Source organism: Ctenopharyngodon idella, chromosome 5 (assembly GCF_019924925.1).
Source record: "Ctenopharyngodon idella isolate HZGC_01 chromosome 5, HZGC01, whole genome shotgun sequence".
Taxonomy (NCBI): Eukaryota; Metazoa; Chordata; class Actinopteri; order Cypriniformes; family Xenocyprididae; genus Ctenopharyngodon; species Ctenopharyngodon idella.
The window spans coordinates 15,405,374-15,429,404 of NC_067224.1; the positions used below are offsets into that span (position 1 = coordinate 15,405,374).

The following is a 24,031-nucleotide window of genomic DNA, read 5'->3' on the forward strand; positions in this document are numbered from 1 at the left end:
GGCCTCTTGGCAGTGTTGCCAATTTAGGGGTTTTGTCACTAGATTTAGTGACTTCCCCGCCCTTTTTGAGACTTTTTTCAAAAGTTTAGACATTTAGCTACCAGTTTTAGCTATTTTCAGTTGAAAGCAGTTGGCAACACTGCCTCTTGGGATAATAAAGTGTCCATCAGATGCACACTTCAGAATCTCTCCAGAAATAGTAGGTTATCTGGGAACATACATACTGTGTTTCACCTACTATGTAGTAGAGAAGTATGCAATTTCAGATGCAGCCTTTGACTGTCCTCTGTAGATCAGGTGCATTAGGGGACTTTTAGTCTGGGACTAGGCTTAAACCTTGTATATGAAGCCAGCCATTAGTGTTTCAAGAAAGTCATATGGATTTATTGAGTAGAAGGAAGCTTTGGAAACCATTTTGAAAACAATGCTTGTCTTTGCAATTGCAATAAGTGCCTCTTGTGGAACTGAAACTATACACTTCACCTATAATATGACATTTTCACATTGTATGTCCATAAGGTGCATACATTGTCACATGTTTTTTAAAAAAAAAAAAATTTTTTTGTGTTTATGATGAGTGTGTATATATGTTCTGGGAAAAGCACTAATTTTGCTGAAAGTGCTTTTCCCAGAATGTGTATATACACACCAAAAAACACACAGGAACTTCCCAGGATGCTTTTTCATAAACAAACACACCATAAACGTAATTACTGTAATTTCTCAATTTCCTAGTCTCAAGTAAACATTCTCAGTCCCTTAAGTGTGATTTGAGCTGTAACTCAATGCATTAATGAGTACATTCAGCAGTTTTAATCAAATACAATTCATCATTGGTGTGAAACTGAGAAAACTGAGAAAGAAATTGACTTTGACTATTCTGAATACAACACATCTTTGTAAATACCTTGAAATGATACCTTGAAATTAATTATTCCTGCCTGTTAATGGACATATCTTGTTACTTTCTTGGTGGGTATATTAGTCTCCTGTGCAACACAAGATATTTAGAAGAATGTTTCTGCTGTTTTAGTCTGTATCAGTGCATCTTTCTATTGTATGAACACAAAAAACATTTTCTTATTTTGTGTTTCACAGAAGAAAGAAGGACATATAGGATAGGAATGACGTGAGGGTGAGAAAGTGATGACAGAGTTTTAATTTTTGGCTGAACTATCCCTTTAATCTTCATTTAATACTATTATAAAAAATAACACTGGATAGCTGGTGCAGAATGCAGGTGTTTTGTAAGTTGAACTACAATTAACTTGACACACCATCTTAAAGGGTTAGTTCAACCAAAAATGAAAATTCTGTCATTAATTACTCACCCTCATGTCGTTCTATACCCGTAAGACCTTCGTTCATCTTCAGAACACAAATTAAGATATTTCTGATAAAATCCGATGGCTCAGTGAGCCCTGCATTGACAGCAAGACAATTAACACTTTCAATGCCCAGAAAGCTACTAAAGATGTATTTAAAACAGTTAATGTGACTACAGTGGTTCAACCTTAATATTATGAAGCGACGAGGATACTTAAAAAAAAAAAAAAAAAAAAAAAAAAAAAGACTTTATTCAACAATAACTAGCGATGGGTGATTTCAAAACACTGCTTCATAAAGCTTTGAAGCTTTACAAATCTTTTGTTTTGAATCAGTGGTTCGGAGCGTGTATCAAATTGCCAAAGTCACGTGATTTCAGTAAACAAGGCTTCATTACATCATAAGTGTTTCAAAATTTCAATGGTTCATGCGACTTTGATACGTGCTCCGAACCACTGATTTGAAACAAAAGATGAAACAAAAGCTTCATGAAGCAGTGTTTTGAAATTGCTAATCACTAGATATTGTTGAATGAAGTCGTTATTTAAAAATATCTTAATTTGTGTTCGGAAGATGAACGGTCTTATGGGTTTGGAACGACACAAGGGTGAGTAATTAATGACAGAATTTTCATTTTTTTTTAACTAACCCTTTAAAGTGGTGCTCATGGTGTGAGAAGCAAAATAAATAAATAAATAAATAAATCTGGTGATGACACCTGACTCTGCTGCATACACGAAGACAAACAATTAAAAATATGGCAGGAAGAATACAATGTGTGAACTTATTATTTAATCAAGTCAACTTGATTAAATAATAAGTAATTGATAAAACTAAACTGAAATGGAAAAAAAAATGTGACTTAAAGAGATAGCTCACCCAAAAATAAAAATTCTCACTGTATCATTTACTCACCCACATGTAATTCCAAACCGGTATGGCTTTCTTTCCTCTGTGGAACACAATTTTGAAAAATGTCTTGTGTTTTTTGACCGTGCAAAGTAAAAACTATTTGGTTACCAACATTCTTTAAAATATACTCTTTTGTGTACAGCAGTAGAAAGAAAGTCATACAGGTTTGGAACAACATTAGCCTCGTCTAAGACAAAGAAAATGTTTTAAATACAAATGATTTCCAATAGAGAATCTGTTTTTATAGCGTAATTTGACTTAAACTCTTCTTGAAAAACTGACCCTGACAGTCTGATTTACATCTCTTTAGCCAGATATTGGCTTAGACAATGGCTCAGACCTGTTCTGAGGAAATTGCTAGAGTCTGTGTTGTAGGAGCAGCTCAGATCTATAAATACTGGCCTATTATGTGGTCGTGACTGCTGAGAGAGGGAGGGATGCTATGATTAGGCTTGTTAAGGTTGTGTTTCAGTCCGTGGCACAATCGTCTCCCCTGTATGACTAATGGAAGTGTGAGGAAACTTTTATGAAGCTGATCATACACTAATAAAGAGAGTGAAACATTTTTCTTTGGAGGCACTTACTAACTTTACAAAGAGTAAAATGAGACTGACTCATTTTAAGAGCTTAATAAGTTATAAAATAACGTTTTCATTGTGAGGTGGTTAAATATCTGTGCTTGTAACTTAAACGTTGGAGGTTTAAGCTTTGCAAGGGATAGGGGGATTGTCCCTATAAAAAATGTTTTGTAAGCCACTTTGAAAATTGTCTTACTTGCATGACGGTATCACTTTTCATTTATCCTAAAAAGCACATTGTTTTTTTCCTGATGAAAGCAGTAAACATGGCGTTCTTGTGTACTAGCAATGTGCTTTCGTTTCCAGCCAAAAACGCAACAAAGCAGATGGCGTTTCCCATGTTTGCGCTCACACTCAGTCTTGCATTCTCCTTTGTGGGCAGCACAAGTAAAGAGCCCAGATAGACACAAACAGCTTGTGTCTCATAGGCAGTAGCGTAGGTTTGTTTTTAGGACATTAAATCAATCAAACTATGCACATGTATTTTTCTGTTATATCATCAAATTGTTCTTGTTGAAATGAGTCCAAGTTTTATTTATCAACTGAAAAACAACAGACCCCCTGTACTTGTTTATAATGAAATGTTTTTCTGTCAGGATCACTATCGTCAAAGATGACTGGCAGTTAGCATGGAGTTTGTATTGGCGGTATGGTTCTGTTCAGGGCAAAAACTCCCTGCCCATCCATGCAGCCTAGCATGGATAAGAGCAGGGAGAGCAGTGATAACCCCCCTTATAACAGAACAAAACTAAAGTATTGCAATATCGTTAATTTTCTTAATGACAGTAATTAATGTAACAATATATTTGAAGAAATGAGTCTGATCAACAGGAATATCAGAAGGTCAAGTCTTGACTGGACAAAGGAGGAGCTGGGGATGGAGGAGGGTAATTAGCTCCTGAGCAATGTGATAATACTGAATGGACCATATATATATGAATGTGATGATAGGCGTCGTATTCCTATAGGTCAATGTGAATCAGCTGAGTGTCAGCTGATGCGAGCTTGACTAACGTGACCTGCCAGAACTAATGCTACGTTTCATTTGTATTTAACCAATGCACTTAAAACGAAAAAAAAAAAAAAAAAAAACCTGCCATTTTATACTATGATTATTTTTGGCTCTGTGACAGATTGCTTATTTTACTCTATTGTAAGTTGCTTTGGATAAAAGCACTTAAGACTTCTCAAGTGCACACTAGGCCGTGACCCTGCTGTACTTCAGTGATTCCAGTCAGGGGCATGTATACCACATCTGATACTTGAAAAGATTTTGATTGGTTTTGTCAAACCTATAGAATTGAAGTTAGGGATGCTGAAAATTTTTGTCTGAAACAGCTATTTTGGGTTTCGGGTCAATGCTTTTGGAGAGCCAAAATCAGTAACTGAAACATAAGTTTAATTAGCGCTTCGCGATGGCCTGTTTTCACTGTGTTCAGCGTCTGTTTTGTACACACAACATGGATGAGCTACAACAGTTAAACATGTCAGTTGTGTAAACAATAGCTCTGGATTGACAACATTAATAATATATGTGATATGGTATGGTATATTTAATGGTAATATTGTAATAATTAGGGATGCACCGATACCATTTTTTAAGGACCGAGTACGAGTACCGATATTTTTTTTTTTCTAGTACTCGCCGATACCGATACCGATACCTATACATTTATTAATTTCTCTCTCTCTCTCTTCTCTCTTTTTTTTTTTTTTTGTTGCAGTTTTCCAAGCACAACACAGTGAAACTAATGAATGAAAGACAGCTTCTTTATTATTACTCTAATGAAAAAAAAAAAAATTTTTATGTGCTTGTCACAAACTTAAAGAACAAAAATTTCACAGTGTCCAATAACCTTCAAAGGGCATAATTACCAATATATATAATTGTTGTCATATAAAAAGAAATTTACAAACAAATTACAAACAATACAACAAATACTGAGATACAAATTAAATAAACTTGTTTTTCAGATACAGTAGGTTTATTTACCATGTATACATTTATTTAACATATTTTGTTGTTTTACTAATGCTAATGACAAATATAGACTACGGTCCCTTTAAGACCGAATCCATGGATACTGACGCATATCCTGTTTTCACCCAAATGTTTACGTCCACTTAAAGGAACACTCCACTTTTTTTGAAAATAGGCTCATTTTCCAACTCTCCTAGAGTTAAACAGTTGAGTTTGCCGATCTCAACAGTTGAGTTGAGCGGTACCACTTTTAGCATAGCTTAGAATAGTTCATTGAATCTAATTAGACCGTTAGCATCTCGTTAAAAAATGACCAAAGAGTTTCAATATTTTTCCTATTTAAAACTTGACTCTTCTGTAGTTACATCGTGTACTAAGACCGACAGAAAATTAAAAGTTGTGATTTTCTAGGCCGATGTGGCTAGGAACTATACTGTCATTCCGGCGTAATGATCAAGGAACTTTAGCTGCCGTACCATGGCTGCAGCAGGTGCAATGATATTACGGAGCGCTTCAATGAACTATGCTAAGCTATGCTAAAAGTGGTACCGCCAGACCCGGAGATCGGCTGAATGGATTCAAAAACGGTAAAACTCAACTGTTTAACTCTAGGGGAGTTGGAAAATGAGCCTATTTTCAAAAAAAGTGGAGTGTTCCTTTATGTCAGGGTGAAATTGCGAGCACAATAAACCTCACAAGAATCTAAAATAGGCTACTTTCCCATAGACTGGAGTGAGATCATAGACGTCACGTCTCTGTCGCGATCTTTCTTGGCGTTCTGTGGCGCGTGATAGCGTCATCAGTTCAAGCAGAGCGCACAAACCGATCTCTTCCACTTTACTAGTTACAACAAAAAATATTAAACATGAAAGAACCTCTGAAGGTATGTTGAAAGATACAGTACAACTTAACGAAATCCGTATCATGTCTCATGTAATCGCTCAATGAGTGTTTCAACGGCAGAAAGATGTCAATAAAACAGCTTGTAAAAAATGTCACATTTACCATCCCATTTACCTCAGAAAAGCCGTTCAGTGTCCAAAAACTCGTTAGTCAGCGACAAAAATGAACTTAGAGAGGAGCATTTTGCTAAATATATGCACTATAGGCTATTGCATATCCCTTGTATTTGTACTTAACATGTGCTTCAATATTGAATGTACGTTTGAATAAATCCGTTTTATGACAGCCACCATTTAAATGTTTATATAGCCTAAAAAAGAGTAGAAACATAATTATGTCATTTAAAAATGTATAACATTATTATAAAAACTTCTTTATGGTAAATATGTAAGTAGCTTACAAATCGATAAATTTTAACCTTTAATAATATAATGATGTACCAACTGTTGCTCCCTGTATAGTTTACAGCATTAGTTGAGAGATATTTTTTTTTGAGGAAATTTGCCATGTACTGTACCTGATAGGCCCCAAATTAATCAATATTAAATTGAAGGTAATCAAATCAAAATCAAATCACAAGCTCCTGAATCGAAATCGCATCCAATTGTGAAATTTGTGTCAATGCCCAGCCCTAGTGTCAATAGTCAATTTTTTTTTATTTTTTTTTACTTGAAGCAAATGTTGTTTTTTCCATTTATTTTATTGTCAGTGTGCACCAAAACGCTTCGTTTACATGTTAAAATAACAAAAAAAATTCATGGGGGAGGATGCCCCCAGACCCCCCTACAACTATTTACTTCGTCACCTTTTTCACCTCTTCTGAGTTTGCAGGTCTGTAATATGGTTTATTAAATCTGAAATCTTTTAGTCTGTGTGCTGTTAACTGTTGATGCGTGAACACTTCACTAAACATTTGTAGTGCGCCTGCCATCCAATAATTACAAAAGTCTTTGTGCTTTGTTACTTTTAACATGAAGCATTTAATTGTGATGATTACAAAAATCTAATAATAAACGTCGTTTTGGCGCTCTTTAACATGGCGTGACAGATCACTGTAGCGCCTCAGTTCAAGCGGCAGCTCAGATCAAAAACCGATCATTTCATCTCCTCTTTACTAGTTATAGCACAAAATAAACATTGGTGAACACCAGAAAGTATGTTGAGAGATACATTAACATACTGAAATTAATCCTGTCTCATGTAATCGCTCGATCAGTGTTTCAACCAGGGAAAGACGTGAACAAAATATCTAGGCTATACAATGTCACTTAATGTTACATTTACCTCAAGAAAGCTATTCAATGTCCATAAACTCATTAGTTAGCTAGAAAAAAATAACTAGAGAAGAGCATTTTCCTATATATGCACTGTATTATATATTCATTATATTTTTGCTTAACTTGTTAGTGATGTCTTCATTATTTAATGTGTATTTGAATAAATCTATCATGAAAACAAGTTTTTACAGTTTCTTATTGTTTAAATGTTCATATTTCACCAACAAACAAGTAGAAACCGTTATGTTATTAAAATGTTGATATAAAACTGCAAAAATGTGCAATTTAAATGTTTGTACATCTCAGTTTGAGTGTTGATTATTAAATAAGTTTAATTAATTCATTGATTATTAATTTATTATTTCTTTTTTTTGTTCGTTCTGTCTTGGTTTTCAGCCAAGTGCATCCTGAATTTTTTGGTTTCGGCATAGAATTTTCATTTTGGTGCATTCCTAATTATTTTCATGATTTTTTTTAGTTCTAGCACATGTAGCAGAACATTTGCCATTTGCTACATCCAGTATAATATGAATCAGTAGGAACACATTTCTCGTTTGGTGTTGATGAAGGGCTACTTGAAGCCTTGATGGAGCTGCGAGGGTACGTGAGACAGAAAGGACTGTGAAGCAGGTCTATGCAGAGTCTAATGCAACTGTAAATTATCTTTGCGTTCATGCTGATATTTACAGCTGGAGATGAGAGAGCTGCACAATGATCCTCTCAGGATATTGTTTGCAAAAGTGGAGGTTGCACAGATGACAGATGATAGTTGTTATTTGTTTTGCCACTTTCATTAGTATAACCTAGAGAGAGAGAGTGCAGGCACAGTCATTTGAATGCTCACTCACAGCTCACTAAACACACACACAGCACTGCAGGCCTCATGCTGGCAGTCTATATGACATCTGATTCTTCCCTGCTCAATCAGTCAGACGCTCTCTTGTTCCTCATCTTAACCCATTTAAGCCAGGGGTCAACTAAAGTTGTCAAAGGCTGTCTTTTCCAGTCTGTAACTAAAGATGTTTTTAAAAACAACTGATACTCTAGCAGACAAGCTTAAGAGGAGCTTTTGACACCTTACTAGATAGATTGTCATATCTAATTCATGATGGATGTTAACTCAGAAATGTGTCTGGCAAAATTAGTGACTAGTGGAGAAATTCCTGTATTATATCTTCATTATTATCTTTATATCGGTTTCAGTGAGTTTTTATATCTGTATATCAGCACGGCTACTCATGTGATATTGCTCATATACAATATAGTCCACTTTACTGCAACATGAGACAAACTAAACAGTCAAATTACACATCAAATTTTTTTTTTCCAAAGATGGTTTCTGTCATTTTAGGAAGTTTTTATCACGAAAAATCTACAGATAGATTTGTAAATTTGGGTCTGGAAAAGTATGGAATTTTGAAATGGAAGATGTGTAGGAACCCTAAATGGGGTCTAATTGATTTTGTTGACCTTTTGTTGATTTTTAGGTTTGGCAACAGAGAAATTTATACACTCACTGCATTGCTTACCTCACTGCCCTGTGATAAAGTCGGCATGAAACAGAAGTTGCGATAGTCCTTTCTTCTCTAATGTGACCTAAATCTGAGTGAAACGGCTTGTCGAACAAGAAAAAAATGTGGTGCGGGACTTGATTCGCTTTTGCTTTGATCTCATGTGAGTTATAGATTGTCCCGCCCTCACTACAGTACACACGTAATCAGAGAACAGAAGTGTTGCAAGATGGAGGGGAAGTTATTCTAATTAAAGATTATGGGCACATTAATTAAAAATAATGATAATAATAACAATAATGATGTGCATGGACAAATATATAATAAATACTGCAATATTCCATAAAAAAATAAGAATTACCAATGTTGATTTCATTATGACTTTAAAGAATGATAAAAGAGCAGCCCATTTTTTAGCATTATATCTGACATATCCATTACTCAAGTTACAACTGACCCTAGATCCACAGGTAAAGGATTGGAGGCTCTGAGAACATGGTGTGCTTGATCTGCCAGTTCTCTGTGCCTCATTCACAGTGAATGAAACGGACGTTATCTCTGAGCGCTCTGATATCATCATGTACCTGCAGGAGGTAGACCACAGGAAGTGCTACTGTCTTCCGTTTTTTGTTGGTTTGTTTGGTTATCATTAAAGTTTTTTTTTTAATTATTATTAAGTGCTAAATCATAATAGCTCATTAGAGCTCATCATAATCTCATTGAGAACAATGTTAAACATTTAACATTGTTCTCAATGAGATTATGATAAGCTCTGATGCTGAACTACAGACCGTAAGGAATATCTTAAGGAGAAAAGGTATTTGCTGCGTTGATTTCAGTATTGTGATATTGTGCTTTGGTGAATTACTGCAGTAGTCTGAAGTGAAAAATTTTGGTCAAAAACACTTTTACACACACATTGACTAACAAACACAGCTTTCAGACGCCATATTTACTTTTTTTAGCTCAACCGTCACTGAACACACAGTATTGCATGATTTCAAAGGCAGCGAAAGATAGATCTATGCTGCCTTCAAAAATCGATCAAATGAAGCTAAAAAAAATCGAATCCATTCAGCCGACCTCCGGCTGGTCGGTCTTAGTACATGATGTAACTACAGAAGAGTCAAGTTTTAAATAGGAAAAATATCAAAACTCTTTGGTCATTTTTGAGCGAGATGCTAACGGTCTAATCAGATTCAATGAACTATGCTAAGCTATGCTAAAAGTGGTACCGCCAGACCCGGAGATTGGCTGAATGGATTCGAAAATGGTAAAACTCAACTGTTTAACTCTAGGGGAGTTGGAAAATAAGCCTATTTTCAAAAAAAAAGCGGAGTGTTCCTTTAAGCCTTCCTACCTTGAAATGCATCCTCCGAAGGCTGCATTTTTAAGCTTTCGGATGTAGCCATTGTGTTCGTGTTTGTTTTAATGGGTTTGGAGAGTTTTATTGTTGCAGTTAGGTGTCTCATATGCTGGAACTGATTTGCACAAATGCACTGGTTTTGTAGATGAATTGTGCACTCCTACCTGCTGTGAAATTCCAGACAACACTGACTGTTGTGTTTGTGTGGGTGTGCATATGAATGTCTAAGACATTTCTGTTCATAAAGGAGTAGGATGTTCTGCTTGAGTGTACTTGTATGTGCTGCAGTACACTGTTCACATAATGTGTACACCATATTAAAGGAATATTCTGGGTTAAATACAGCTTAAGTTCAATTGACATCATCTGTGGCATGCTGTCGATTTCCACAGAAAAATATTTCAGTTCGTCCATCTGTTTATAAAAGCAAAAGAAAGTAATGTACAGTAATGCACTTGTATGGGAGTCTATGGGGTTAATGTACAGTGAACATTCTCATCTTTTTCCTGATATTAAGAAAGACTTTTGCAAATTTACTAGAAAGAGACGTATCTATCTGTAAACCAACACATTCGTAACATAGGCCCCGTTTACACCTGGTATTAAGATGCGTTTTGGTCGGTCGGATCACAAGTGTTTGACGCTAAATACAGGTGTAAACGGTGTCTAAAACGGGGTCTAAAAGTTTGTCCACTTTAGATCACTTCCAGAGGTCGTCGAAAACTCATTCGACTGGATTGCTTTCGTAGTGTAAAAACTCATGTGGTTGAATACATTCGAACAGCCACAAAAGTCTGCTTACTTATATAAAGTGTAAACAACTCGCTAGCCAGACGGGATTTAAACCTAACACAAGTTTGGTTTGTAGATGAAAAAGCTCAATTTCTAAGTTTCTAACATGCACTCACACCATTCAGTGTGGTCTTGCATCTATCAGAGCAGAAACGGAAGCTGGTGCTCTCCGTATGTTTTTCCATTGTCTCTGGGAGCATTCATGTGTAAATTGCGCAAACTTACATTGTCCATTAATTTGAAAGATCTGAAAAAAACCCATACATTTACCCGCCCATAGACCCTCCCCTCAACGAAATCAGGACAGTGTTTAAAAGTGGACAAAAGAGACTGATTAAAACACCATGTGTAAATGTGTACGTGTCTGCGTCGTCTACTTGTGATCCGATTGACCAAAATGCATCTTAAGACCAGGTGTAAACAGGTATAAACTTATGTTTTGGTAAATTGATGTAAACTTTGTATGAATTCATGCAATATCATTGGTATGTTTTCGTACAATGCTTAGGGTTGGGTCTAGGGGTGGACATTCATGCTTGCTTTTTTCATACATTCTCATACAAATCAAATTATACAAATTTATACAAAAACCAAAAAACAGTCAACCAAATTAAAATAATTATGTAAAATTGTTACATTTTCTTATGAGATCAGGTTGCTGTAAACTCATGGAGCAAACTTCTTCTGCCAAGAAGAGTAGTCCTATTGCAAAACTTGTCAACTCAAATATATATTATTTTATTTTACTGAACAGTTCATGCGCATTAATGTTTAGTAGTTCAGTGCTTTTGCAAAAAATATAAGCTACATTTAATTTTTTTTTAACCTCCATAGACCACCATTATAACTGGAATACTATGCAAATGTTTTCCCTTTTGTTTTTACAAATCGAGAGATATATCGGAAAAACATTCTGGAGTAATCATCATGAAACCTGAGAGGTTTCTGTCCCTCCATTGAAAGTCCAGGTAACCAAAGCTTATAAAATTCAAAAAGGTCATAAAGTCATCATAATTCTTGTAAAGAGATACAATCACTTTAAATGATGAACATATTTAATTTAGTCTTTTATTCACATATAAATGCATACATAGAATGCATCACATGTAAACACAGAAGCATGTTAGAACAAACCTCATTGGCTGTGTTGGAAAGCTTAGGCAGCTGTCTTGTTGCGTTGCTGCCCTATCAGGCAATGGCTTTGCAGGCAGTGTTTGCGCACAAACATACCTCATGAAACTGATTTTGGACAGACTTCTGATGCAGCGTAACGGTTTAATGATCTACAACAAAAGGATACACCTATGCTGCCTTCAATAATCAAACAGTTGAATGTTTCTCAGTAGACAGGATGTGATGTGATCAAAGGATTCGGATGTGCCTTGTCTTCCTATATTGCCAGCATTTTTCAGCTTTCAGACGCAGACATTGTTTTTTGTGCATCACACACATTTTAGCTTCCATGTGCTCTAGACCGATATACGGTAATATGATTATATCATAATAATGAACATGCAAGGTATTGTTATCATTGGCACTTTAAAATACCGTGAATAGTTCTTTATTATGAATTATTTTGATAAAAGCATCAGCAGTTATCATATGAAAATTTTACACTGTCACATGCCTACTAGGTGATCATTGTTTTAGATGTAAATAAAAGCCTAAATTAAAGCCTAAAGCCAAAATCATGTATGTTCATCACTTAGTATACAAAAATTTTGTTGTATTTAACTGTGAACTTTCCTATGGCACCATTTTTATTTTATTCTCACCAAACCTCTCAGTATTATCCACATTTTTTTTGTCTTTGTGACCTTGACCTGCCCTTATCTCTGAAAAATGTCAGAAGAAACTGAAGGAACTGACAAGACATCATGCTGCATAAGTGAAAATAAGGTTAATTTTATTCCCTCTAAAAGAAATGTGTATTTTATATAGCAGCAGTTTTAATGAAACATGTCTCCAGAATTCTCAGATTAAAAACTTTCAGAATAAGAATTATGACCTAGAATTTCATGACTTCCTTTCTTTTGACTCTTTGACCTTCTGTCTATCTCTCTCTCTTTCTCTGCCAATGATTGCACAGTTTCCTTGTTTCATTGGCTGTGCTCCCAGGTAATTACTGTATATGGACTGTGCCTTTGGACTTTGTGCCACGTGAGGTGCTACAAGGACAAGTGTGTGGACACTACTACCTTAATGCTTCAGCAAACCTTTCAGTGCACCCTACAGACTGACCTATCAGCTTTTAGGATAGGTATAGTGCAGGGGTATTCAATTAAAGCTCCAAGAGGTCCCATGGGAACTGCAGTCTCTACATTTTCTTCCCGACAATGTCTGGACAATCCTAGACAACTCTGTTCATTTGTCACTTGCTTCATTAACATTAGTTAATGCATTAACTAACAATTAGCATTACATAATAGTATTACAGTTATAGTATTTGTTATTCTTTGTTAATTTTAGCTAATGAAACACAGTTGTTCATTGTTAGTTCATGTTAGCTCAGGTCCATTATATAATATTAACAGGCACAACTCTTTTTATATACTTTAGTAATGTAGTACTAAGTGTTGAAATGAACACTAAGATTAATACATGCTTTTGAAGTATTGTTCATTGTTAATTCATTACCTAATGTAGTTAACTAACGTTAACAAATGGAACCTTATTTACCTTTTTTACCGTTTAGTTTTTTCAACTGATATTAAATGGTCTAAATCAGGGGTGCCCAATCCTGTTCCTGGAGATCTACCTACCTGCAGAGTTCAGATCCAACCCTGATCAAACACACCTGGCTGTAATTATCAAGTGCTCCTCCTGAAGATCTTAATTAGCTGGCTCAGTTGTGTTTGATTAGGGTTGGTGCTGAACTTTGCAGGGATGCGTTTCCCTAAGCGAACTATGGGCGCAAGTTCTGTTGTTACCAATAGATTTCAATGGGACTTATGACCATAGTTGGCTAACAATGCTTTCGGGAAATGCGCCCCTGGAAGGTAGATCTCCAGGAACAGGATTAGGCACCCTGGGCTAAACTATCCCGTTGTGGTTTGCAGATGTCTGTCAGTGTTTGTCTGTTGAAGACTTTCCTATGATGTATACATGTAAACGATTCATTAGTATTTAAACAAGCCATTAAAGGGTTAGTTCACCCAAAAATGAAAATTCTGTCATTAATTACATGACCCTCATGTCGTTCCACATCTGTAAGAACTTCATTCATCTTTGGAATATAAATTAAGATATTTTTGATGAAATCCGACTGGTAGGCTGTATGACTCGTCCATAGACAGCAATTTAACCACCACTTTCAAGGTCCAGAAAGGTACTAAAGATTGTTAAAAAAGTCATTGTGACTGCAGAGGTTCAACCTTAATGTTAAGCGACGAGAATACTTTTTGTGCGCAAAAACAAAACAAAAATAACAACTTTATTCAACAATATCCTCTCTTCTGTGTCATTCTCGTTTGCTGTTTAGGTTCAGTGCTTCCAGGTTTTATGTCAGAGCGCCGGCTCAGTATTGGTCGGCTCCTGCATCAGCATCTCACACGCGTTGTGCTGCTCACAGGAACAGCCTTTGCCAATACTGAGCCGGCTTTCTGACGCAGTACCTGGAAGCGCTGAACCTAAACAGCGTACGAGAAAGACACAGAAGAGAAGATATTGTTGAATAAAGTTGTTATTTTGTTTTGTTTTTGCGCACAAAAAGTATTCTCCTCGCTTCATAACATTAAGGTTGAACCACTGTAGTCACGTCGACTGTTCTAACAATGTCTTTAGTATCTTTCTGGACCTTGAAAGTGGTGGTTAAATTGCTGTCTATGGACAAGTCATGTACCTCTCAGATTTCATCAAAAATATCTTAATTTGTGTTCCGAAGATGAACGAAGGTCTTACGGGCGTGGAATGACATGAGGGTGAGTAATTAATGACAGAATTTTCATTTTGGGGTGAACTATAAATAAAAGGTGGACGGTTCAAACAACAATAACACACAGGAATCGTTTTACCTTTTTTTCAAGCTAGGCTTTGATGCACATCAAACAGTGAGCTGGTGGTAAATAATGTCTAACTTGAGAACAGTGCCAAAGATTCCTGTGTTCCACACTACCAGGATGTTTCCTTCTGATCTTCCTGACTTAATGAGCTGCCATATGGTAGATGTGCTAGGCAACACAACCAAAGCACTGCCAGTGTTTGGGTGTTATTGATGCTTATGTCAAAATATCGGATTAGTGGGTACTTTGTTCTGATTTTCTTCTTCTTCTTCTATTTGTGTGTGCGTGTGTGTGTGTGTGTGTGTGTGTGTGTGTGTGTGTGTGTGTGGAACAGCTCTACACATGGTCTCTCCTTCAGAAAGGTCTATGAGATTGTACACCACTCTATTTGACCCTAAAAGCTTCTGCTGCTTGTTATCATAGAGGAGAGCAGCACTGACGTTTGGAGATTCAGAGAGGACACTTGAGTTCCACATGATGAAAATTTGATTACTTTATGTAAGAGTACTTGAGTGGAGATGGGCTCTCTGAGAATCTCTGTTCTTGTGATGTGGCAGTGGGTTCCTGGAGTCAGAGGGAACCCTCAATCAAGAGATGGAAGAAGCTTTGCTCGTAATTTGAACTATAGCAAACTGTTCACCACTAGCTTGCAGTAAAAATCCTATGATTGCTACATCAAAAGCAAAAGCTACTGATTAGTTATTTTAGTATGACTGATGGCCATTCAAAAGATGTGTTCTGAAATACTGAACTATACGTAATTTAGAGCTGTGTTTGCACTCATTGCAAATGAGTTCTCATTGATTTTTTTATAAATAATATTACCTTTTGGTTTACATCCGTCAAGTCATATGAAGTACTTCAAAGAATACCATGGTACTACTTACATAATGTGCTTTGTCAGTGGAATACATTTGACCTAAAATAACATGAGATGTCCAACTGAGTCTGCTCACGGACACTATTTACCAAACCACCTCCATTTCATCAAAGTGCAGTTGATCTATTTCTCACTCATCCCAGCCTCTGCAGCCAATGAGAGTCATAGGTGTGGGTTTTTCCATGCACCAGGGCTGACCCATTTTCATGATGTGGGAGACCCACACTCTCTCTGTGGAAGCATTTCTACAGGAATCCATTTGCACAAGAACACCTGGGCAGAGGATCAGAGAGATTAATAGTGCATAATGGCCTCTTACAGTTCCTGCACACACTCACGTCCCATAAAAGTTGTAATTATGGTGGCATTAGTTTAGTGAGGCTTCAATGAGTAACTGCAGATAGTGGGATTAGCACTATTGATCAGGTCTTCAAATATAGCTGTAATTATGTAAAATTCAAGCTAAATCCTTTGCTTAAAAATATAGTGCCATTTAATATAGATCAGTTTTATCCGTTTATGTGCTGGTGTGGTGGGAACTCAAAAAATAGCTGTCACATTAAGACATTCATAAAAGCCAATGACATAGGGCTATAAGGCATATTTATAGTTCGATGTGTAACCCGCTAAAATGGCACTGTTCCCAATAAATAATAAATTAGAAATAACTCCTAATAAGACCTAAAAGAAACTTGCACTGGGCATTTTGTACAATTTAATAAACCCTAAATCAGCATTCACCAATGTAAATCTCACATTTCATATCACTGTTCAAACAGTGATATGAAATGTGAGATTTACATTGGTGAAAAAATGTGTGAAAAGTGGTGAAAAGCTTTCAAAACTTACAAAATTAGTCATAATATTAAAAGAATTTTCAAAGGTGGGATGTAGGATTGACCTAACGTATGATATTTAAATTTGTCCTTAAATTATAGGAGCAGGTTTGATTCCCAGATATTGGACAGGATGTTAGTTATTTTTTTCTTGATATTTGCAATGTGTGTGTTTTTTATTTTCTTAAAGTTGACACGATAAAGTATATCCATTACCTTTCTTGTAGCTGTTAGCTTAGTGTCATATATGGACCATGTTTGTGTATAATGCTTCACAAACGTAAAGTAATGGCATGTAAACAGTCAACGGTGGTGGGCCTAGGACAGAACCTTGAGGGACGCCATAAAATCATCATACCATTGTGTTCAGTTATGTAGATTTTTAACTGACTCCTGCTTTATCTGAATGAAACTGAATCAATCTTTCACTGAATTGAATAATAAACTAGTCCGAACAGCATCTATCTTTTTAAAAAGATACAAACTGCAGCTCCAACATTTGTGCAGATAGAAGCGATTACAGTCTGCCTGCATGGTTCAGCTTGAATTATTTTCAGTGGAAATTCATTAACCATTTTGGCTCAGTTTTGGTACTTCTTTTAGCCAGTCATTATGCACCTGCAAAGAGCACATTAGTCATTTCCACAAATAGAATGTTTGGGATAATTCATTTTGGTGGCATCTTGGTGAAGGAGAGAACACGAGCAAAGAGCAAATGAGGTGGAAAAAGAAGAAAAAGAGAAGCTAGAGGTATTATTACTGGATAAAAGCATGGAGGATGATATAGTGGAGAGTAATGTTAGTCCAAGTGAGAAATGGGGAGAGCGAATGATAGTAAAATTGGACTAAAAATTGGTCTAGGACTTGAACTACAGTAGTCAACATTTGAAGTGGATCCTTTCATCAAAGTTGTCCTAAAACCTTCTTCTTAGAACAGCTTAGTTCTTAGGACAACTTTGATGAACTTTTTTGATCCACTTCAAATGTTGACTACTATAGTAAAGTGCCTTGGTGATAGTTCACCCAAAAATGAAAATTCTGTCATTTACTCACTCTCATGTTGCGGAGACAAATATTTTATGTTCCACAGAAGAAAGACTGTCATACAGGTTTGGAAAGACATGATGGTGAGTAAATAATGACAGAATTTTTGGGTGAACTATCCCTTTAAAAGAAGAAAAATGACAGTTGGTCCTGCAGGAGATTAAAGGAATAGCTCACCCAAAATTTGGCATTCTGTTATTATTTATTTATTTAGTTTAGTGTAACAGTGTATATATTTTACTCTGTTTTTCCAAATTTGTATGCTGTTTTTTCCCTGGGAACACTAAAGAGAATTTTTGAAGAATCTTTAAAAAGAGTTTGTATTTATTTGTGACAGGATAAGACAGTTTAAGTTTAAGAACTGATAATTTTCTTCTCATCTGAAGTGCTGAAATTCTTATGTGTACACCTTCAGATACAAACATGGTTTTGATGTAATTTATTCCACATTCCCCTGTGTGTCGTAACTGAGCATAACATGCCTGTTTAAAAATGCATAATGAATAATGAAATTTGAGAGCTGTGGCAAATATATTTTAGGGAATAACAACGTGGACTGTTCCTCACAAAAAAAAAAAAAAAATACTTGATGACTTGGAATAGGCATTGAGCTTGATAGCCATGATCAGTATGTCATTCTCTTGTTGTCTTTATTGGTAAAACAGATTTGGAAAGACATGAAAGTGAGTACAGTAAATATTGATGGAATTGTCAAATTTGGGTGAAATATCCCTTAAAAAGAGAAGAAGAGAAAATGTGGGGTTTTCAGAGATGAACAATGTACTGTACAAAAAGGTGGTCAAGGAAAAAGAAAGAGTGATAAGGGCTGAGAGGACAGGACAGGAGTGGTAAAATGGTGATAGTTGTCCTCTGAGACACTGCAGAGTGGCTTTCTGACCCTTAAATGCTCTACAGCAGCTCATTAAACTTCATCCCTAGAGCCCTTAGAAATGGCTCTTTACACTTAGTGTGTGTGCCGCCTGTTAAGAATTTACAACAGAATCCTGGCTGAAGTCCATATTTTTCTATATCAAAATCAGCAGTTCATGATAATGTGAGTGTGTGTACCCTGCCATTGAGCGATATTTGAGAAGTTCAGCAGAAAACCTCCCTGTCTGTTCTGACAGCTGGTTGCTACGTGCACTGTATGCATATGTGTGCGTGTGCGAGGCGGGCTCCCGCTCATATAGGGCAGCAAACCAGAGGCAGACTCAGCAGTGCACAGTGGCAGCAGTGTGAGGGGAGAGTGTGTGGACACTTCATCTCTGTGACTGGATGTTAGCACTCTCTCTTTCCTCGGTGGGACAAAGACTATCTGTATGTATCTTCTCTTAGATCTATTCTTGTAGCTTTCCTTTTAGCTGTGCCTCTAATGAACGTACTGCAGATGGAGTCCTCTGTGACATGTGTGGCATGGAGCCTTAATTTTCTGTTAACATTGGTGCGTTCAGCTGTATGATGCGATAGAAAAGTCAGGCTCAGGTAAAAGAGATGCTCTGTCATATATATATATATATATATATATATATATATATATTTTTTTTTTTTTTTTTTTTTTTTTTGAAACATTTGAAACATTTTTGATAGGTGTGATTAAGTTGTGAAAATGTGTTTCAATGTGTTGTTTGCACTAGGGACTGTTTATTCTTGGGATGGTGTTTGGTTTCTGAAAACGTGTGCTGGGAACTTGAGAAGGATGTTATGGACGGCACAAAAAGAGTGCTGGAAGTGAAGAGAGAAAAGAGGGATGAGGTGTGGAGAAGGAGAGAAAGAAATGGCTGGGAGACAAGGGGGGTTTCCTGCTGTTTGTTATTTCTCGTTCTTTCGCAGAGACAGCTGTCGGGTTTGTTTTTTCCACCCTGACAGCTGACTGCTGGAGAACAACACCAATATCAGACAGCAGGCTGTGAAAATCCTATAGAGGAGTTTTTCCATGAGCCCACAGAGTGTGATGTGAATGATAGTGGAGGAAACACCCCAATCTGCAGGATGTGTTCTGTGTTTGATGGTGAATGTCTAGGTGTTCTGATGAAACAGATATGTACCTGATGTGGTTTTTATTTCATTTCACTCTGAATTTCAATGGACTTTATTGATCGTTTTTCCTCAAACCATAGGCAAATATACACATGTAAGTGTACATGACAATATGCAAAAATGTGAGATTATGAGACATTTTTCCACTGCTAAAGTGCCGTAGGAGTCATATTTCATATTGCACGCTGTAGAAAGTTTGAGTTTGATCAAGTTATTGGTTTTGCAAACAAATTAGGAACATGCACAACAGGAACATTTTTTTCTGCAATAGGGAGAACAGGCATAATTGTACCACTAATTGGCTTTTGCTCTTTTCCTCAAAAGGTTTGGCATAAAGCTGTGAAATAAAATGTTTATGACATTAGCAGCCATTACCCATGTCAGTTAAATTTATAACTTAAAGGGGTCATAAACTGTTTTTTTATTTTTATTATTATTATCATTGTATAGTGTTTTCTGAGGTGCACTTGTAATGTTAATATGATTTTTACATCAAAAAACTGTCATAATTTAGAAATAAATGGGTATTTTGTACTCTCTGTTTTTAGCTCTCTGATTTGAATGCTCTGTTTGAAGAGGCGTGTCTGCTGCGAGACTTCAGTGTAAACTCCCACTGCTGTGATTGGCTGACATCTTTGCATATGAAATAAGTATTATATGTGGAACCCTCTCGAATGCTTTTACTATTACAGCTGACAATTAACTAATCGTGAAAAGTGTTGATTATTGCATTATATTTCGATCTACTCCCGTCACATGAAAGGTTACAGCAATGAGCATTGAGCAGATGACAGTCTGTTGGCGTGTGAATGCAGTGATTTTGTCATTGCGATGCGATTTCTGCATTCTCACGAATGCTTTCATCATTACTAACAATGCAAACACAAAGTAAAGACAGTAAGAGCTTCGTTGTCCAGTGTAAGAACATCATTGATTACATAACGGGAGTTTTGGCAAGTGTCCATATAAACTTGCGCTGTTAGATTGACAGCTCCGGCCATTATAAAGACAGATTTGATTGCTTTCTGTATATAATTTAATCACAGAGAAAATAACAGATTATTTTGATGTTACTAAGAGAAACAATGTGAAGTTGATCATTTAGTCACTGGCTTGATTTACTGATGCATAAACAGCTTTAAACGATTTTGAGACAAAGAAAATCTGACTGAACTTGAATAATTACAGATCAGAAATCACTGATCACAGATCAGGCATTAGAATAAACATGGTTACCAAAATTGCGACTGAATTACCAAATAATCCACAGTGAAATGCATGGAATGCAAACAAATAATGCTCTGCAGAGACATTCACATAGATGAAAAAAAAATCACTATTCACTAACGCACCAGTGGGAGGTGACAAAAACGTGGTGATGTAGACGTAAACGTTGATCTTCTTCTGCAGAGGCGGTCTTTCGTGGCACTATGACGTCATAAGTCCACACTTTTCAGATCCTGTCGTTTTCTGGCTTTGGTTTCAATAAAAGCTGTTTTTGGAATAACAAGAAAGTTTTGAGTTTTGAAACTTGTCTTTAAATTCAAATATTGGCATCTGTCTAATATGACTAGCTTCTATCAAGTGACAGAAGATTGCCCCAAAATACTGTAGAGATTTAGACTCCTGGTCTTTGTCAGTGCAAAGAAACTTTACTTGATTTGTTGCATTGAATTATTTGGATTTAACGTTGTTTTCTCCTTGCTGTCCGCAACCCTGTCAGAACAGATCCACTAGTTGAGAACCACTGGCCTATTTAATGTAAAAATGCTGACATTTGCAAAACAATCTGGTTTAATCATCAGTAAGAAAGTGCCTGGTGAACTGAAAATCCAGTCTGTCAATTACACAGTATTTATGAAGCATTTTAGATTATGCTGCACTTATGAAGAGGGATGCAAATGGGCAGAGTTGGAAAAAGCATTCCTGCAGTTCAGAATAGGGAAAGAGAGAGAAGAATACTAATGTGAATGCTGTACTCTCAGTATAAATTAATTAATTTGCTAAATTCATCTCTGACTCGTAGAGACTGAGTCTGATGATTAGAATTGGCATTAAAATTATTAATTCATGTGTTTGATATACAGCTACTCAGCAGGTGGATTAACCATCTCACCTCCCTCACAGACTCTGTCTCTTTCTGTCTTTTCCTCAGATCATCCTCCTATTTAAATGAAAAAGCTTCATTCTGACATTAGTTTGTACCTGCTCTGATAGACATATTATGCTGTGATTAGTTCCAATTAGTCCACTCATTTGATTGGTCGAGCAGCATTTCAAGAGTTCCAACAGCACTGGAACTGTTTATATCACTCCTCTATGTTCCAGTTCAACAATTTGCAACTTTGTAACTGGAATATTTTCGCCTGCCACAGCAAAAATAAACAACACATCTGAAGATATTGTTTCTGAAAGGTCAATTACTTGATATTAATGTCTTGTTTTTGGAACTGCAGTATAAAAACAATATCACACTCGAGTGATAATAACATTTATTGAGATCAATCCTGAAGTCTTTGTAATGGCTTCTTGTGTTTATTTTGTGTGGCAAGATGGCAGCACAGTGTGAAGACAGGAGTGCAATGAAAAAGTTGCCATGGTATTTCTCACGTAGAGCAGCATGTGGCAGCCAATCAGAAGTCTGCTGTGATTACAGTGAGTCTGTTGATTGCTGTGGGGGTGGAAAGGATGGACATTGGCCACCAGACTTCAGCAGACTAGAGTATCCCATAGGAAAGAAAATAATCACTAATTAGTATTTAAAGGGTACGTAACACACACAGTTTCTGCCAATCTCATGTTAATCTTGAGTATCTATGGAGTAGTATAGCATCCTTTATATCTCCGAAGAGTCTTTAGTTTTATCAGAATTATAAAAGACAGATATGCTGTACCGAGTCTTTCCGAAAACAGCCGAGCGCCTGGAGGCGTGCCGTGTGAGCAGAGCTAAACAGTGACGAGCACGCGCAGCTTTTGTGTAGCGATCGTCTGCAAGCTATCGATGGTCAGCTAAATAAATGGATTTAAACACACACAATACACCATCGCATTACCCCCTGATAACTTTTGAATCACTATAATGAATATAGCGTATAGTGAATGATGAATAATGAATTTATGAATTCACTACGTTCGTGTTGTTTACATTATATGCACTTAGGCGCCTATTGCCAACAAAACAGACATTTGAAGCAGTTTTACTCACCACCTGCGGTTCCGACTCATGACCGGGATCATTATTGCTGTGACGTTAAACTGTGCCTTGTTTATGAAACCATAAGCGCCGATCCTGAGGGCTCGAGAGCCACGGAAAAACACAAGATATTCTCCATTCATTTTAACCAATAAAAAATTGATTGGAACTATCAGACATGACTTTATCCTTATTTTTATAGTTAATTTAAGGTGGTTTCTATGGTTATTTTAATGACAAATATCGAGAGCGCATCAATGTAATGCGTGAGAACAAAACTCTCAGCTCCACTTAACCCTGGGTTCTTTGGGAAGCAAGGTTTCCCTCACAACCAAAAACACACTTCTTTGGTGACATTGTTGATTTTGTGGTCTAAAAACAAAGTGACAGATCTTTCTCGAGCAAGTCCTGTGCAGGGCTGCCGATGACTTCCGTAAAGCCGAACAAATCGCATTGATCGGCGTGCTCTTGCTCTCTCGCTCTGGTTGATGTGTGCGTGCTCTTCCGGGAGAAGTGCCCATACAAGGAATTCCGCGCCATGCTTGAAAAAAAAAACTGTCAGAAATCTGTGAGAAATCTGAAGAGAGACTCTACCCAAGAATGAAAATTCTGTCATTTACACATCCTTATTCTGTCTGTATATGACTGATTTTCTTCAGATAAACACAAATAAAGATTTGTAGAAAAATAATCCATCTCTTAGAGCCCATATAATACGAGACCGCCAAAGGTGACACTTCAAAAATCACACAAAGTCAACATAATGGTAATCTATGTGACACCAGTTGATGAATCAATGTTGATCACCAACATTGCTACTCAATTTTATTGCTCTATACTTATTGTATGTCAACAATGATTCTTAAATGAATCATAATTGAGAAACCCTATAAGCCTCCTCAGCTATTTAAGCAACCTCTGAGTAACACAGTTTTCCTCTGGAATATCCTGCACAGGGAGATGATGCAGATGGGAAATAAAAGCTTACATATCTCCAGATTCATACTGCTTTTGTTGTCATCAGTGCTGCAATAAACAGAAATGGCTCATCTGCTTATGGGTGACACTTAGTTTGTTTCAGGAGTCTCAGAGCAATTTGCTGTTTTTTTTAATTTATTTTTTTATTCCTGTATGTGAACACTGCATTAACTTAAATTAGGTCCATCGCGATTATCGAGTAATCATCAGATCAAGGTTCTTTGATCTAATCACAATTATTGCAGATAACCATTATAATTGTGCCGTTTGAATTTTAATCAGCTTTTGCCAATCAAATAAATGAAGTGCCATCAAATGCATGCATTCGTGACTCATTTTCCTGTGTGGAGGGGGAAGAAAGGTGGGGTCTGGTGGGAAGTCAGATTTTGACAACATACCAGTCCATTATTTAAATT

The 24,031-nt window shown here is 36.5% G+C and overlaps 1 protein-coding gene across 5 annotated transcripts in view; it reads left to right on the forward strand.

The window, feature by feature from the left end:
- The window catches only part of mctp1a (multiple C2 domains, transmembrane 1a), a 183,612-nt gene that overhangs the window by 26,125 nt on the left and 133,456 nt on the right, over positions 1-24,031 (forward strand). Inside the window, exon 1 of one of the 5 annotated variants that reach the window (XM_051893531.1) lies at positions 18,585-18,724. The exons of the other annotated variants lie outside the window; for them this stretch is intronic. Coding sequence (XP_051749491.1) covers positions 18,683-18,724 — 42 coding nt within the window. The 5' untranslated portion in view covers positions 18,585-18,682. Of the gene's footprint in view, positions 1-18,584; positions 18,725-24,031 lie in introns of those variants that run through there. 5 annotated transcript variants of the gene reach the window in all.